This window comes from Solanum tuberosum, unplaced genomic scaffold, assembly GCF_000226075.1.
Source record: "Solanum tuberosum cultivar DM 1-3 516 R44 unplaced genomic scaffold, SolTub_3.0 scf00105, whole genome shotgun sequence".
NCBI classification, from domain to species: domain Eukaryota; kingdom Viridiplantae; phylum Streptophyta; class Magnoliopsida; order Solanales; family Solanaceae; genus Solanum; species Solanum tuberosum.
Genome location: NW_006239031.1, coordinates 253,129 through 270,981, shown reverse-complemented (window position 1 = coordinate 270,981; position 17,853 = coordinate 253,129). Strand labels below are relative to the sequence as shown.

The 17,853-nt window shown below is 37.1% G+C and overlaps 2 protein-coding genes across 3 annotated transcripts; both read left to right on the top strand.

The window, feature by feature from the left end:
* Positions 1 to 222: 222 nt before the first annotated feature.
* On the top strand, positions 223 to 8,759 carry LOC102605870 (zinc finger CCCH domain-containing protein 5). 2 transcript variants are annotated; one of them, XM_015309526.1, is made up of 9 exons: positions 223 to 729; positions 2,230 to 2,382; positions 2,509 to 2,646; positions 2,850 to 3,008; positions 4,595 to 4,687; positions 5,345 to 5,461; positions 5,783 to 5,857; positions 6,048 to 6,271; positions 7,495 to 8,759. In XM_015309526.1, the coding sequence occupies exons 1-9, from the start codon at positions 331 to 333 to the stop codon at positions 8,402 to 8,404; spliced, it is 2,268 nt and encodes a 755-aa protein (XP_015165012.1). In that variant the 5' UTR covers positions 223 to 330; the 3' UTR covers positions 8,405 to 8,759. The 2 variants fall into 2 exon arrangements, with proteins under 2 accessions (XP_015165012.1, XP_006349285.1); XM_006349223.2 differs by having other exon boundaries at positions 7,477 to 8,759.
* An 887-nt stretch (positions 8,760 to 9,646) lies between these two features.
* Positions 9,647 to 17,732, top strand: LOC102605528 (superkiller viralicidic activity 2-like 2). Its single transcript, XM_006349222.2, has 15 exons — positions 9,647 to 9,808; positions 9,944 to 10,232; positions 10,452 to 10,652; positions 10,742 to 10,960; positions 11,674 to 12,012; positions 12,350 to 12,454; positions 12,700 to 12,810; positions 13,625 to 13,875; positions 14,266 to 14,389; positions 14,475 to 14,757; positions 14,836 to 14,990; positions 15,592 to 15,741; positions 15,830 to 16,062; positions 16,743 to 17,004; positions 17,284 to 17,732. Exons 2-15 carry the CDS (start codon positions 9,966 to 9,968, stop codon positions 17,560 to 17,562), a joined length of 2,979 nt encoding a protein of 992 aa, XP_006349284.1. The 5' UTR covers positions 9,647 to 9,808; positions 9,944 to 9,965; the 3' UTR covers positions 17,563 to 17,732.
* The last annotated feature ends 121 nt before the right edge of the window (positions 17,733 to 17,853 follow it).

The following is a 17,853-nucleotide window of genomic DNA, read 5'->3' as shown; positions in this document are numbered from 1 at the left end:
GAATTTTGGGCTAATTAATTGGTCAAATCGAATTGAGTCGTATGATTGCGCCATGTGTATCAAATAAGTCTTATGTCAGAGTGAGGGGTAAATGTGCACTGATTTTTAGATGGCAGAAGCATTAATGAACAAAAAATACGATGAAATTATTTATATAACAAAAAAATATATATATTTGTCATTTTTTCATATACTAATTTTTTTTTATGACGAGTGCAAAAGCACCCTTTTTTCGTTATTGAAATGACAGAACTTTGTGATCGCTCAATAATAATACTATACTTATCATTGTAAATGTAATTAACACTATTGAAACCCTAGACGTCGACGATGACGGAACCGATATCAGTCGAAGAAGACGACAAGCAAGCACCGGAACTTCAACGACGCGGCGAACCAATTTCGGCGGCGGCGGAGGAGGATCAGATATGCAACAATCGCAAGGAGAAAAGGAAGTTGACGAAGAAGGAGAAGAGGAAGCAGAAAAGGAAGGAACTAGCGGAGAAGACGCGCCAGGAGGAGGAGGCTAAGCTGAATGATCCCGAGGAGCTTCGCAGGATTCAGCTGGAGGAAGAGGAAGAGAAGGAGAGATTAGAGAGAGAAAGGAGAGAGTTTAAGGAAAGAGAAAGGCTCTTTCTCGAAGCACTGGCTCGAAAGGAAGCTCAAGAGGTAGAAGAAGAAGAACGAAGGAGAGTGGAAGAAGAGGAAGAAAAGGCAAAACAAAGCCAGGTACACATAATTGGCGCCAAATGTACTTCCACATCCTCTTTATTTACATAGCAGTGAACTTTGAGTTATGTGGGTTGTGTATAATGTATTTACTTTATTGGTTATAGTTGCTTATTAATGGGGTTAAATTGAAGGTTAATGGATGTTTGTACAATAGACATTGTGTGCCATGAAGCAAAATTGAGGAAGTTATGAAAGAAGTCAGAAGTCGCTAGCAATTTTTTGGTTATAAAAGCTAATCTGAAGTGATTGACCCTCCCAATCATAGTATGGCAGTCAATTCTAAAACAAGCAAAGAGAATCTTGCATTTTTGGGGATTCGGTTAAACTTTTTAGCAGTTGGAGACATTGTGGTGGATGCTTTCTAGAGACGTAAAAGCATGTTCTGGTTTGACAATGATCACAATGCAGAAAGAATGCGCATATGAGTTGGTCAGTGGAGACAAATTGTCAAACAAACTATTCTAATTTAGTTCTAAATTTTGAATATGTCTACATAAACCCAGTGTTATTAAAAGCGAAAAGCGTAAAAAAGCTCTAAGGTCCGTGGGGGCTTTAAGCGCAAAGCGCAAATAAAGCGTGGGCTTTAATGAAAAAAGGCGCAAAAGGGTGAAAAAATAAAATGTGTATGTTTAGTCCAAAACTAATAATTATAAACATGAATGACAAATATATGACCAAAGAAATTTGAATTTTTTTATGATAAAGTGAATATCAATTGTTTAGTGTCACTTCTTCATAAGAGGCTCATTGAAAAGGAAAAAGTTTTTCTTAGAACTTTGATGACGACACTGAAAGCGCACATAAAGCGAGGCGAAAGCGCTCAACACGTTTTGAGCCTCGCTTTAGGGCTTAAGCGCGCTTAAAGCGCGCCTTTGATAACACTGCTGATAAACCGAGTGGAAAATATAGCATATCATGTGCTTCTTTGACTGCATAAATTAGTTTGTGTTTTCCAGATTATTGATCTCAGCCTGCAGCTTACGATTGCGCGCAAAGTTAGTTCTATTGCCACATCTAGTATATCAGGTGTTGGTTAAATATGTGTGTGCATGAATTTCTTTAATTTGACATCCATAGAGGTTCAGGTATGGATCCTTTGATCCAAATCATGCTACCCATTTAATATGGTCAACAAACTAGTTCTTGGGTTGTTGGAGACAGTTCTGATGTCTTGTTTTGCAAATCATTATTCTGTCTTATCATGTAAGGAATAGTTTCATTAAATATGGGAAAACTCTTACTTACAAGAGATATACCAATAAATAGAGGCCTAAACAAAGACAGTTCTTTTCAAAAACACCCAATCTTCTATTGTTTCTTAAAACTTTCACTCTGGGGGTTTGAATAATTTAGCAGCATATGCAAATGTCTGCGACTCTTTCTCTGTTTTGCCCTCCCTCTCCTTTCCTACCTAGACCTGTTGTGTCTGTCTTGGTTCTTTAAGTGCTGTGATTTTCACAGTCCACTAGTATTCTTCATATACATACATCCTAGCAGGTTGCCCTTGAGAATGAGCCAGATGGAGATGACGAGTGGGAATATGTAGAAGACGGGCCTCCCGAAATTATATGGCAAGGAAATGAGATAATTGTGAAGAGGAATAAAGTGAAAGTGAAAAAGAAGGATCCAGATCCTGCGATTCTGAAAGAGGTACTAATCTGTAATTCTCTGTACTAGTGTATTTCCCAATTCCATCCTTTGTCCTCTTTGAACAATCCTAACACCTAGCAATTGCCAAAATGAATGGGATGTAAATACTATCCTTTGTCCATGCAGGATCCCAATAGACCAACATCCAATCCACTGGCTCCACAATCTGAAGTCTATGCTGACTACAAGAATGCTTCGTCTCTTTCAGCACAACAGTTGTTGGAGAATGTTGCTGTTCAAACTCCAAATTTTGGAACTGAGCAGGTAAATATCCATAATTCCTAATTATAATGTACTCTGTGCGTGGATCTCCCGAACTAGTGATGACAGGGTACTCCCTAACTAGTGATGACATGGTATTGCTATTTTCTTATGTCCTAAACTTCTAATATTCAAAATAGCTAGTCTCTTATATCCTCTCATTTGGTCTAGCATGACCCTCTGCTTTCTTGGTTATCACGTGGCAGGATAAAGCTCATTGTCCTTTCCACCTAAAAACTGGGGCTTGCCGATTTGGTTCACGCTGCAGTAGGGTTCACTTTTATCCCGATAAATCCTGCACTTTGCTCATGAAGAACATGTACTGTGGACCTGGATTTGCTTGGGAGCAGGATGAGGGGCTTGAGGTCTGTTAATGAAGTCTTCATGTGGCTCTAGTATCCTGATTTTAAATTTTGCTAATCTTTAGTAGTTTCCAGTTTTCTTTAGAACTTCTGTTATGAAATTATTGGTAAGTTCTTCCTTAGGTTGCTTATGCTTCTCTTTACTAAAGCAAAAAAAACTATAGTCTGAATAGATAAATCTTTCAATTTTTGGGTATGTCTACTTTTTTTGTTTCTTTACCTGAATTAGTACTGATCAGTGTTGGCTGTCGATTGTCAATATGTAATGAAACATTATGTCAAGATGTGGCTCCAACATTAACCCTCTTTTTTACTTTGTGGTAATTTTCTTCTTGATCTTATTCCCTTTTCTATAAGTGTGGTCATTTCATTTGATCCAAGTGATGGGTAGTGTATTATGTTTAAGTTGTAATATATTCTTATACTCAAAAGTAATTTATTTTTCTTCATGGTAGAAGCTTTCTGTTTGTTCTTTAACTCCCTTAAAACAGAATATCTGCCCTGAAAATTCTGGAGGCACGTGTTTCTTCCGCCGATTCAGCTGGAGACTCTTAGCGAACTGTGTATCCTGTTTTGCAAAGTGAGCTAAAGAATTCTGAATATAACAGTTGTATGTGTGTGATTTCTATTTTTCACATTTCTTCATGTTATTTACCGATCTATTTTTAGTAATAGAGAAACGGAAGACAACCACGATTTTTTTGGAATGGGAATTGTGCTGCCTTTCTTGCATAATAGGTATTACTATTGCGTGTAATTGGTAATTTAAAGATTAGTGATGAAGCCGTGGGTTAACCCTTTTAGAGATGTATCTGGGATTGACAATGTTCTTTGGTACCTGGTGCAAACTATGTAGCTCTTTGGTACACATTGACTATTGAAAAGATCCCCTTTCCATAGTCAAGCCGATAGAGGAGTTATCTAATGTCTTAACAATCATCCAAAAATCTAGTCATCAAGCTTCTGATTCTCTTGCTCATTTTACATATGCCGTGACTATTTTGCGGGAAATTCGTAGTTCACAATTACTTAATGTTTAGGTTCTTTTTCAATAGTTTCAAGTAGATGGCAGTGGTTTTAGTGTCAGGTTTTTTGTATCTTAAGTTAAACCTCCGGAACTGTATTACCATTATGTAGGAGAGTATATTCCTATTTGCATAACTGACAAAAGGGACTTGTTGGAGCTTAGTTCCTTGCCTAATTACTAATTTGCTTCTATTTAATAAGCTTCACTATAATTGTGTTTTCTGGTTTATTTTTGCAACTTTGAGGGTTAATTGATTTATCTCTTGAAAATAGTAGTTTGTCCAGTACTAAATGCTCAAATGCGGATTTTCATGTATGGGATTTAATTCGTATACCTGCATAGTCTTTATGCATACATGAATGTTTTCTGAATTTCTTTTTGGTAGCTCTATGTAGTTTCAATTTGCAAAATCTTAAAGAGTTTTTCCAATTTATGTTTGGTTATCTGTTTGTTATTTAGTTGCTAAAGTGCTTGCTAGTTGTATTTGCATCTCTATTTGGATTTCGTATACTCTGCATATGTTTATGCAATCAATTGTTGTCTTCTGTTCTTCTTTCTACAGTATACAGATGAGGAAGTTGAATGTAGTTTTGAGGAATTTTATGAGGATGTTCACACGGAATTTTTGAAGTTTGGAGAAATTATAAATTTCAAGGTAGTGAATTTCTTTCTTTCCGTTGTTGACGTATTGCTAATTATGTCCTCACATTAGGACAGCAGGAATATTTCTTGGAAGTGAGCAGTGTCCTTTTCTACTCTTTTAAAGCATGTTGCTCCCCTGTATGTTGCAAATAGTAAGAACTCATGGAAATAATAGAACATAGTTTAGCTACTCCGTGCTGAAAGAAGAATGATGTCAAAGGCTGAGTTGTTGAGGTGCCTTACAATATTCTAGCCTTTTCTCTTAGGTACGTTTGGTTCCCAATGAAGCAAGGGAAGTGTTAGAAAGTGAATTGCTTTGCGCTTTAGGTGTGTTTGTAAGCAGGAACAATGTGGGAATTGTAATGACTTTCCCACAGGAAAAAGTTTCCTCTAAAATAAATCCTAAATTTTCCTGATTTTTATTTTTTAAACCCCCCCCCCCCCCCAACCAATAAAAACAAAAAACAAACACAAACTAAAAAAAAACTATCTTGACATTCTAAAGGACCCTTAAGAATCATGTATCAGTAGATGTAAACCAAGGACATCTTTTTCTGTAGAGCTGTGTCACAACAATGAAAGGTCTTATTTGCAACATAATACTGTTAGTAAAGGCTTGCTTCTTTTTGTCCTTTAATTGCATAACCAATTAATATGTTCCCACATATAGGTGTGTAGAAACAGTTCATCTCATTTGCGAGGAAACGTTTATGTACACTACAAAGATATAGATTCTGCAGTGCTTGCTTATCATTCTATAAATGGCCGTTACTTCGCTAGCAAACAGGTATTTTGAATTCCATTTAAATTAATGGTTTGCAGTTCAAATGAGATGTGCATTTTGCTATCTGTTATTCTAGTAACTTTCTTTCAAGAAAATCGATCGCATGGAAGCATATGAAAATTTCCCTTTTGGTTATAGCATATTGTTTCTTTTTACCCTGAAAGAGTCGATGTTGATAATACTAACATCCTAATGCATGCAAATACACACTTCTAGGTCACAAAAAATAGCCTATATATGCACTTTGCATCCTTGCATTTGAACCACGTGGCTAGAATGTAATGATAATTGTTTATTCTTCTTGGAATGTCTGATTCTTAATAGATCACATGCGAGTTTGTTAGCGTAACCAAATGGAAGGTTGCCATATGTGGGGAATTCATGAAATCAAAGCTTAAGGTACAACTTGAATCTCACTACTCTCGCTTGAGTTCTGTGTTAATGACTTTGTTACTCTCTGTTTTTTGTCAGCAGTACTTGTAGGGAGTAAATTAGTTAACGAACATCTTTACTGTTTACCTGATTCTGACATTAAGATCTTCTGTACTTCCTATCTTTTAACATGAATTATATACACATGTGTTGACAGTCATGCTCCCGTGGAACGGCATGCAACTTTATCCATTGTTTCCGCAATCCTGGTGGAGATTATGAATGGGCGGACTTGGATAAACCACCGCCAAGATACTGGCTTACGAAGATGGCTGCTTTGTTTGGGTATGCTGATGAGTCTGTCTATGATAGACGGCTTGAACGGAAAAACTCAGAACGGATGTTGAATTCCTACAAGATGCTGGCAGCTGATTTTGACAGGTCCGTTAGTTTTTGGTATCTTTCATGTGAACTTGATAACGTATTGAACCATATCTTGATACTTCCGTCTTTTATAAAAGATTATACTGATACACCCATCTCAAACATGATACTTCAGTTATGGCTCTCTGATCTTAAGAGATTACAGTAGGACACCTGTTGGATCTGTAGTGGTGGCAATCAGGTCAATCAGATGGTTGTGTTGAATTTGAGCTGGTTAAGAACCAGCTAAAGAAAATTGGCTCAAACTAACTCAACCTATGTTAATATGGGTCAAAAATTTGACCAGTAAAAATATGGGTCAAAATTGGGTTGGATGATAAGTAATTTGTCTCAGACCTGCATCTTGTACATGAAATGAGAAAATAAAAGTAAAAACTCTTTGGAACTTATCATTAACCAATCTACAAAAAAATGTCAAATAAAATTTTTAATTCCTCAGTATGAAGATATTTGTAAAAATATGATTAAACTATATTCCCCAGTATTCCAGTGAAAAAAATAATCAAACCAGAATACCCTTCAGGGTGGTCCCGTGGTTTGGCTTGGGACTTCCATGTTGGAGGTCTCAAGTTCGAAACCCTTGCCAGCGAAAGCAAGGGGTTTGCCTTTTGGGTCAAACTTGTCGCGTCGGGCTTGTCTAGTGCGGGTTACCTCGCCTGTGTGGTTTGCAAGCTATTGCATAGGAGCGGGTTTTTTACCCAGTGTGCACCCAAAAGGTAGCGGCTACGGGTTTCCCTTATCATTGAAAAAATAATAATCAAACCAGAATGCAACCAATCGTGGACATGCAAATGACAACCAATTGACATGATTAAAAAGAAAGAAAAGAAAAACTAACAGTCTGTTAAGTGGTGAAGGGCTTTAAAACGATGAATAATAAAAATGCTTGGTTCGGACATGATTTTTACTATTCATATTGAATGTTATTTCTGTACCCTTTCTCTTGTCTTCTGCGCATTCTCAGATGGGCAGGTTCTCTCTTTTTTTGGTGATGAAACTATCCTTTTTTCTTCTGTAATATAGGCAGAGTGTAGAAAGCATGGTTTAACATTTGATTTCAATACCCTTGTAAAAAAAATTATGCTATAATAATATATGACTTTCTTGCACCCAGAAAAGGCATAGGATTTTTATTAGCATAAATTTTTATTATTTATAATATGTTCAAATAAAACGTCTGCTAAGTTCTTGGGAAATGACAGGCATCGCTATGATTCAAGGGAGAGAAGGTCTCGCTCAAGGGAGAGCAGAAGCTCAAGGATCCACTATGATGATTATGATTTTCATAAAAGGACACATCAAGAGAGAGGCAACCGTACTGATAAAAAACGGTGCAAAACTCTTGATAAGAAACAATTCGAAGAGGGGACAGGACAACATGAAGAGGAAACAAATCATCATGGTGAAAATAGATACCACAGTAGTGACTCTGATTGGGATTTATCTGACAGAGAGAAAGAGGGAGTGAGACGCCACCATAGCACAGGGAGAAGATCAAGAAACCACCATAATGAAAAAATGGGGCGTCAACATCGTAATGGTGACATCAAAAAACGAGTTTGCGGTTCCGTCTCTGGTGATGATTTGCCGGAAAAGAAGAGATGTAGAGATGCAGGATCTGGTAACAGAGAGAGGGGCTCAAGACATAGGAAGGAAGATCGTAATACAGATTCTAGCGGTGAGTGGTTGGATGAGACACGAGACAGAAGTTTGCATCACAAGAAAAGAAGAAGCAGGTCTAGGCGTCATAACGGTGTTCCATCATCACCTGATCGCTGGGATAAGAGAAGCAAAAGCCATGATAGTAATACCACTGGTGACTGGACTGCTGCTATCACAGATAAAAGAAAGCCAAGTTCTGACAAGAGTGTCGATTCAGATACGGATTACCCTTATCACCATAATGAAGACATTGGGGAAAGAGGCCGCTGGGAGCCTGATGAAGGTGCTACTGGAACACACTCTAAAAGTAGTAAGAAGTCTGTAATTGATGATTCTGAAGATCACAATGTGGAATCTGAGTTGAATGATGATGGGGACTATAATGGTTGTACAACAAGGGGAAGTAGCCGATCAATCAATCAAAAAAGGAGGGGGAACAGTGATAGGATGGACTCTGCAAAGATCTAAAGAGAATGATAGGGCACGCAATGGAAAAGACAGGAGTTACACTGGACACTTAAGTTAAGCTCGTGAGGCAGCCATTGCATTACTATTTTCACGAGGTTCATACCATATATAATCTCAGTTGTACTGCTGGAAAGAACTCGAGGATGACGTTACATGCATCAGCCATTGCTAAGTTTCAGTTCTTAGATTGTAAATAGTCGACACTTGTTTGTCGGAATGAAGATCAGGTTATTTTCTGATGCATTCCCAACTGCAGATGGGAAAATTGCCATTTATTCCAATGGATGCAGAAGAACACATTGGTCATCTCCCTTCTTGTGACTATACAAGAACAAGAGATTATTCCTTGCTTGAATGATCAGTGTGTTAGTTCACTTCAGTTAACAATATTCAGCGCAACAAGCCTTCGGCACCTATGCTTGCGGGTTATAGCATATTGCTTGATAAATTAGTAGAGATATGTACAAATTGTGTCAAACACTATTGTCTTAAAAAGAAATATCAAAACCTCAACTTTTTTTAAACCCATAAATTTTTGTCTTCAATAGAATATTCTATCACAACGGAGCTATTAATTTGACGAATGTTATGTGAACAATTTGAAGGAAAATAAATGGTCAAAATTAGGTGGTTACATACTTACATTAACGTCTCACTAATTTACTCTTTAACTTGAACTTTCACATCATGAGCTAAGTTTTCAACTATCATTATTTTACTGGTCAAATAAAAATTTAAGATTCGATTCAAATATTATCGATTGTGTGGGACTAATTTTTATTGTTGTGAGAGCAATCAATAAAGTTCAAATTATGGCATATCTATATAATAATATGCGGACGAGTATGTGTTTCGATTTTAATTCCTTTCGTTTATTAATAATAGTTAGATCAATAAACTATTGTCAAAGGCTCAAAATGGATTTTAGTGTCAGTAAAATTTAGAAAGAAAAGGAAATGAGTATGTGTTTCAATTTTAATTCCTTTTTGTTTATTAATAATTGTTACATCAATTAACTATTGTCTATGACTCAAAATGGATATTAGTGTCTGTAAAATTTAGAAAGAAAAAGAAATTAAGAGAACTAGAGAATAAAATGATAAGCTATAATTTGATTTGAATATAATTCTATTTTTTTAAAATATGCTCCATATTTATGACTTCCTAAATATTTTAACACAATTTGTTTTTAAATTAAAATTGTAATAAAAGTATCATCTGAAAATCATAACACCACCTAAAAACCCTGAGGTTTATTACTAGCCAAACCTGCGCTACATTAGTCTCTTTTCCTTTTTCCGCCGCTTAAAAACGAACGGAAGAAAATCGCCGCCACCAGCGCCGGCAAATACAATCGCCGGCCGCCGGTTCTGATATTCGTTCTCGGTCGACCACTTTATTCCAGTAAAACCATATTCCCTCACTTTTTTTCTCTTTCTAATTTCTTGTTTTCTATCTGTTGTGAAATAGTTTAGGTTTTTCATTGAAGTTGATAAATGTAACTGAATATAGTTTAATTTATTGATTGAATTGTTTTAGGTTTGTGGAGTGATAGTGAAAGATGGGTTCTTTTAAGAGGAAGTCGCAAGAATTCTCCAATGAGGGTGATATTCCTCCAAGTAAACAGCTGAAACAAAATGATTTACTTGGTGTGGATGAGCCAGTGACATGTCTGCATGATGTGTCATATCCAGAAGGGTATGTTCCCTCTGCTTCAACTTCTGGTTTGCCTCAACAAGATTCAAAACCTGCTAAAGAGTTCCCTTTTCCACTCGACCCTTTTCAATCTGAAGCAATCAAATGTATTAATAATGGCGAATCCGTCATGGTAAGTTTTTCTAATCCCAATCAAAGCATCTTCTTGATTTTCTTAATATTAAACTGTTATTGGGGTCCCTGTATCATTCCAGTAATAAATCATTTGTCTTTTATGGAAAATTGCAGTTTTGTCAGTTTCTCTAAATTCCACAGTTATCTTAAGTAGACCTTAGTTAGATAAATTGTATAATTAACAGTGGTGTGACTGAATTGGAAGTTGTGCCTGTAGGTATCAGCACACACGTCAGCGGGAAAGACAGTTGTGGCATTATATGCAATTGCCTTGTCGTTGAAGAATAACCAGCGAGTAGTATATACTTCACCAATTAAGGCTCTTAGTAATCAGAAGTATAGAGAATTCAAAGAGGAGTTTTCAGATGTGGGTTTGATGACTGGAGATGTCACAATTGATCCAAATGCTTCTTGCCTGGTATGCCCAGTTTGTGCGCGATGCTTTTGCCCTTAGCTTTTTCTTATCTGTCCTGGGTTTCAGTAGGCTAAGGTGTGTTTTGGTTTCAGGTAATGACTACAGAAATCTGGCGTAGTATGCAGTACAAAGGATCAGAGGTTACAAGGGAGGTGGCTTGGGTTATTTTTGATGAGGTACACTACATGCGTGATAGAGAAAGAGGTGTGGTTTGGGAGGAAAGCATTGTTATGGCCCCAAAAAATTCCAACTTTGTCTTCCTCTCAGCCACGGTGCCCAATGCTAAAGAGTTTGCGGATTGGGTTGCAAAGGTACTTGTCTATACTCATCGATATTGATCAGTATGCTTGATGCTAGAAACCAACTGATATGTTCATGGATATGACTTCTACTTTATTATTAATGACCCTCATTGAAAGTTTTCTGGAATTCTTGAGATACATTTGAAAAGGTATTTATTGATTGCCTTTTAAGAACTTGTTATCATAATGCTGCTGCTTAAGTCTTGAAAGTAATATATATAATTAAAAAAAACTTTGCTGCCTTTATAAACTACTTCACTCTTCATGAAGTTGATAGGTTTTGCATGTCTTTAGATGTTGGGGATGATGGCATACACTAGTCTAGGATGATGCTTTGAGAGAGAATCCAAGCGAAGAGTTTTGGACTAAAGATTGACATAGGGGTACAAAGCAATTTTTTAGATCCAGCTGGATCACTGTTTTCCCTAATCCTTCACGCCTCTTTCCTTACCTTTTCAGGAATCCCATGTCTCATGAATTTCTTTTCTCTTTTGTGTGCATGCAAATAAATAGCTGTATCTACCAATTACTCTGGTTAGTCCAAACTAAGGCATCAAGTTATCCATAGTGTCAAACGATGAGAAGAGCTTTTATTACCAGAATATTTCACCACTTAGAAAGAACAATCTTGAGTAATCCTATTTTTCTGAGATTCTAATTTATGAAAGTTTAAACTATTTGAATCTTATGGTGGGATAATAATTTGGTTTGTCATGGTGCAGGTCCATCAGCAACCATGTCACATTGTTTATACGGACTATAGACCCACACCACTTCAGCATTATATATTTCCTTCTGGTGGTGATGGGTTATACTTGGTGGTTGATGATAAAGGGAAGTTTCGCGAGGATAGTTTTCAGAAAGCTTTGAATGCTCTTGTTCCAGCCAATGAAGGGGATAAAAAAAGAGAAAGTAGCAAGTGGCAGAAGGGTCTGGTTGTTGGCAAATCTGGTGAGGATAGTGACATATTCAAGATGGTTAAAATGATTATCCAGCGGCAATATGATCCTGTAATATGCTTCAGCTTCAGCAAAAGAGAGTGTGAATTTCTAGCAATGCAGGTATGTTTTCTGTGTATTTTACTGAAGTGGATAATTCTTAGATGGTTGTATTGCTCTACTGTGATGTTGGCAAACCAGCGTTCCAATTTCCTGATTTCTTATCTATTATACCCCCTTTTCACCTGGTTCAGAGAGAAGAGACCATGCCATCAACCTTTGACATGACATTCCATACTGTAGAAGTATATTTTATTTTTTCCATCCACTTTTAAACCAACTCTTTGTGTGAGAGTATATGGATTTTTTATCTGTTGGCACATGAGAACATTTAGATCTGTCTAAAAACACTGGTTCTTGGTTAATAGGCTAACTGTTCTGCCTTTTGAAATTGGAATAGATGGCTAAAATGGATTTAAACAATGATGATGAGAAGGTGAATATTGAAACTATTTTCTGGAGTGCCATGGACATGTTGTCGGATGATGATAAAAAGCTGCCTCAGGTGAGCGTCTTATATTTATTTTTGATTAGACGTATAGCTGAGATTTATTATGTGGTTACAGTGAAGCACTGAATACTCTTCCTACTAAGTACAGTTTCTACTTTCTACCATTATTCTCTTTCACCATATGTCCCTGGGATCAGGGGTTGCAGTTTGTTTTGTTATTGGAAAAGATTATTGTTTCACATCTTAGATCTTTGGGAAGAGTACTTGCTAATAACTGATGTCTATATTTGTAATTGCAGGTTTCAAATATGCTACCCCTATTGAAACGTGGAATTGGTGTGCATCATTCTGGTTTGCTTCCTATATTGAAAGAAGTGATTGAAATCCTGTTCCAAGAAGGATTCATCAAGGTTGGAGAAAATATTTCTTTAATTGCTTCAAAGAATTATTCCTATGAGGAGAAGGATTTTATGTGACAACATGACTTCATTCACTCTAAGAAGAAGTTGATTAACTTTATGTTTGCTTTTAAAGATCTATTTGTCTTGTGTCCTGAAATTTTGCTGTAGCTGTGGAGTAGATGAGAATGCTCGAAATATGTGAACTTATTAATCCTCTAATAGAGTACTACTAGCTCAACTAAGTAATGATGCTTTGGTCGTTAAGGTGACCTTCGGTTTTGGTGAGAAAGTTCTTGTTCGTACCACAAAGGTTGTGGTGGAGTGGTAAGTACTCCACCATCCTTAAATAGAGGTCTCGAGTTCTCTCCCCGAGTATGGAGTCGTCTTTGATAGGGAGTGCTTTACCCCCCGAAAGTGGGACTTCCCTGCGCAAATTCGAATTATCGGGTCCCAAAAATCGAGTACCGGATACCGGGTGGGACCATAAGTGGGGACAAATACTCCTGTTTAAGTGTCCAAGGCCAGCTTAGGCTCTACATGTGAAATATGGCTTCTGCCATCATTCTATGAAGGTGCCAGAGGAACGCTTATAAAAGAATAGGTGCCAGAAGAATGTATATATTATTTATTTTTATTTTCTTTCTTCAGATTTGTTTACCTCATCTTTAAGTACTTCTTCTGAAGTTATAGGATACACAAATTCTTACACATGCAAACTTTGCAGCTATCTATGCAAAAAAATTTAGGTATTTACTTTATTCCTCTGTAAGAGACTCTTCTAAGCTCAATTCTAATCATGTTGCGTTATATGATTTTCTTGTAGTGTTTGTTTGCCACAGAGACTTTCAGTATAGGGTTGAACATGCCTGCAAAAACTGTTGTCTTCACAAATGTTCGTAAATTTGATGGAGACAAGTTTAGGTGGTTATCCAGTGGTGAGTATATTCAGATGAGTGGTCGTGCTGGCCGTCGGGGGATTGATGATCGTGGGATCTGCATCCTTATGGTTGATGAGAAACTTGAACCTTCTACAGCTAAATTCATGCTAAAAGGAAGTGCTGATGCATTAAACAGGTGCCAATTTTGAATTCTCATTTAAGTCTAGACTCTCTTGAGTAAATTATCTTTCTTCAGGGGAGGAGGATCAGAAATATGTTCTCTGTTTTCCCATATTAAGATGTTTCAACGAACAGGAAAAAAGACAAATAGTGCATTGATGACAACTGTACTTCTATTTGGCACTGCTGAAAAATGAATAATTGGTTAAATAAATGAGTATGGCGGTGTAGAGGGTCAAGCTCATTATCCTCCGAATTTTAAAGTGCGCACCACTAGCCCCCGAGATTTCTTGGTGACAAAAATAAAAATAAAAACGAAGCCCCCCAAACCCAACCAAAAAAAACTTGTTTTATCATTGTATAGAACTTTCAACTTTGTATTTGACTTCTATTTTGTGTATATCAGTGCCTTCCATTTAAGCTATAACATGCTTTTAAATCAAATACGATCTGAAGATGGTCATCCTGAAAATCTGCTGCGTAACTCATTTTATCAATTTCAAGCAGATCGTGCACTTCCTGATCTTGAGGTTTGTCAATTGACTCAACTCCCGGCTCTCTCTCTCTCTGAAATTCTTCTGAGATTTGCTTTTTTTTTTTCCTTATTCTTGCCAGAAACAAGCAAAGATTCTTGAAGAGGAGAGAAACTCAATTGTGATTGAAGAAGAAGACAGCCTTGAGAGATATTATAATCTGCTAGAACAATATAAGAGCTTGAAGAGGGATGTACGTGGCATTGTTTTTTCTCCAAAATATTGCTTACCTTTCCTGCAGCCTGGTAGGCTTGTATGCATTGAGTGTACAAAGGTTGATGTTGATGTTCCAACCTTCTCCATCAATGAAGAGGTCACATGGGGAGTAATAGTTAATTTTGAAAGGGTGAAAGGGATTTCTGAAGGTGAGGATTTGATTCGGCATCAGTTGAGCTCTTTTGTTAGTTAGATTCCTTAACCTTTAGTTCAATGTTCATGTTCAGATGATGCAAACAAAAAACCGGAGGACGCGAACTATACAGTAGATGTACTCACGAGATGTATAGTGCAGAAGGATGAGGTGGGTAGAAAGACAATTAAAGTCGTTCGGTTGAAAGATGCTGGGGAACCAGCTGTTGTCTCTCTTCCTTTGTCCCAGGTAAGCTCCTTAGGCTTATTTGGCAACTAGAAAATCTGATAATGAGTATTAGATTTAGTAATTTAAGATGATGAATTGCGACAAGAGTCATGAAACTGTACCAAGCTTTTGTGTGTGTTCTACTAGGATAACTTCAAACTTACACAACCAAGGGTGTGGCCTAATGGTCAGTGAAATGGGATGAAACTATGAAAAACTGAGGTTAAATCCTTGTAGAAAGGAGTAAGCCCAAGAACCACCATTAGGACCCTAACAATAAGAAACAAGGTCGGGATTTGGTGTAGCACTTCAGTTCTTGCACCTTTGGTTGAACTGTGAAAGGAAAGGATCCTTGGTGGAAAGGTTACTTTCAATTGCATGCCCTTTGCTTTCTTTCTGCATGTGAATGCTTTGATTTTCATAGATTTTGAAGATCTTTTCTCATCTGTTCATATGTTGCATGTATCTTCTATCTGGTAGGTCATGAAAGAAAATATAGAAATGGTCGATGACATACATTTAGGTCTTTTACACTGACAATCATGCAACTTAAATGTATGCTTGTTGTTCTGCTTGTGTGGCTTAGCTAATGTGTTTCCTGCTATAAACAATTAATTGACAGATTGATAGTTTGAGCAGTGTCCGTCTTGTGATACCAAAGGATCTTTTGCCTTCAGAAGTTCGAGAAAATACACTAAAGAAGGTTTCTGAAGTTCTCAATAGATTTTTAAAAGAGGGCATGCCTCTTTTACACCCAGAAGATGACATGAAGGTCAGATGCAGTCTATGTCTCTCTCTCTCTCTCTCTCTCTCATTTGCTAACATATTAGCTTGGTGTTCATTCTATGCATGTTCTGCAGGTTCAAAGTAGCTCGTACAGGAAGGCTTCGAGTAGGATAGAGGCACTGGAGAGTCTGTTTGAAGAGTATGAGATAGCGAAGTCTCCCCTTATAAAAGAGAAGCTTAAGGTTTTGCATAAGAAGAAAGAACTTACTAGCAAAATCAAATCAATCAAGAAAACATTGCGTACTTCAACTGTCTTAGCTTTCAAAGATGAACTTAAAGCAAGGAAAAGAGCTCTTAGAAGACTTGGGTAAATTTACTTGTCTATCTTACCGACCTCGTATTGTTTTTGCTGATTGGCTCTGTTTCTTCTTTGAAGCTGTGCTGTGTTGGCTATTGCATCTGTCAAAATTAGAGGAGTATACATGCTGTTAATATTGCTATTGCTCTTGTATCTTACTGCTATCTTTCCATTGTTGAACTGCTTTATCTTCTTCTTTTTTTCTCTTCTACTTCAGAATTACATTTCCATTTTGTTGTGCCCTTTCTAAGGTGTAGTAACATTCAACATGTTTCTAGTGTTATAATAAGCCCATCACCTCCTGAATAATTACTGTAATTCTGATCCTTCCTTTGATATGTCGTTCTTTGGTGGGTGTATTTGGCTTTGACAATGTCGAAAATGAGCCACAAATCAGTAGCCTTCTTTGAAGAGAAAAACCATGGGGAGAAATGATGTTATCCTATTTCTCTGTTGTAAGGAAAATGTTGTTTAACTTGGGATAATAATCAACGCAAGAGACCTCAAAAGAGTTATTGAACCATATTTGTTTCTGCAACGCACTTTGGTCCCTCTATTTGGTATCATACTTGCTTCTTCATCATGTTCTCTGTTCTCTCGGTTTCTTGCTCTGGAATTCTTCTGTTCTTTATGACTTTGCTATTTTTGTGGATTGCATGGAAGTGCTTATAAGGTTGGGGTTTATGCAGATACATCAGGGATGACGTTGTGTTGCAGAAAGGGAAGGTAGCCAGCGAAATCAGCAGTGCAGATGAGTTGACCTTGACTGAATTGATGTTGAATGGGACCTTCAGAAATATTAAAGTGGAGGATATGGTTTCTCTTCTCTCTTGTTTTGTTTGGCAAGAAAAGCTTCAGGATGCTCAAAAGCCCCAGGAAGAGCTTGGGTTGCTCTTTGCACAATTACAGGATACAGCTCGGCAAGTGGCAAAAGTTCAGCTCGAGAGCAAGGTATGTGTCATCTGAATGATTGTGCTGATAAAGCTTTGATAATTACGATATAGAATACCATAGCTGAATGAACATGTTTTACTGTGGTATTATCTTTCAGTTTTTCGGGTTCAATTGAGCACATAGTATATCCACACTGCTTTGAGTTTGTAACATCTGAATTGAGAAACTAATCAACGAAGACCCTCTATATTCCACAACCAAAAGAGCAATTATTGTTGTTATGTCAAGTATAGATTTCTTGTATACCATTGTCTTACTCTGTTGTGCTTTCAATAGGTTCAAATAGATGTTGAGAACTTCGTGAGTTCTTTCCGACCTGATATCATGGAGGCCGTCTATGCCTGGGCTAAAGGATCTAAGTTTTATGAGATTATGGAAATGACTCCGGTGTTTGAAGGCAGTTTAATCAGGGCTATCAGGAGATTGGAGGAAGTTCTTCAGCAGCTAATACAAGCTGCTAAATCCATTGGGGATATCGTGCTTGAGGCAAAATTTGAAGAGGCTGTTACCAAGATCAAGAGGGATATTGTCTTTGCTGCATCTCTATATTTGTAGATACAAAATTGAAGCATTTCTGCCAATGCTCCAGTTACAAAGGTTAGGTTAGATGGGTGTGGTGCCACTAAATTATGCCCTTAAATTGTTGTATGGTAGCTCATTATTTATATTTTATCTAAAATCGAAACCAAATTAACTATGTCAGTTTACATCTTTTTTTGTTTCAATTTTGTTGTTTTTTGGGGGAATTTCCCCACATGAAAATTCAAATTTATTCTCTGCCATCTACTGGAGCTAAAGACACTACATTTCTGACATACATTATTTGAGAAATATGGCTATATGAGA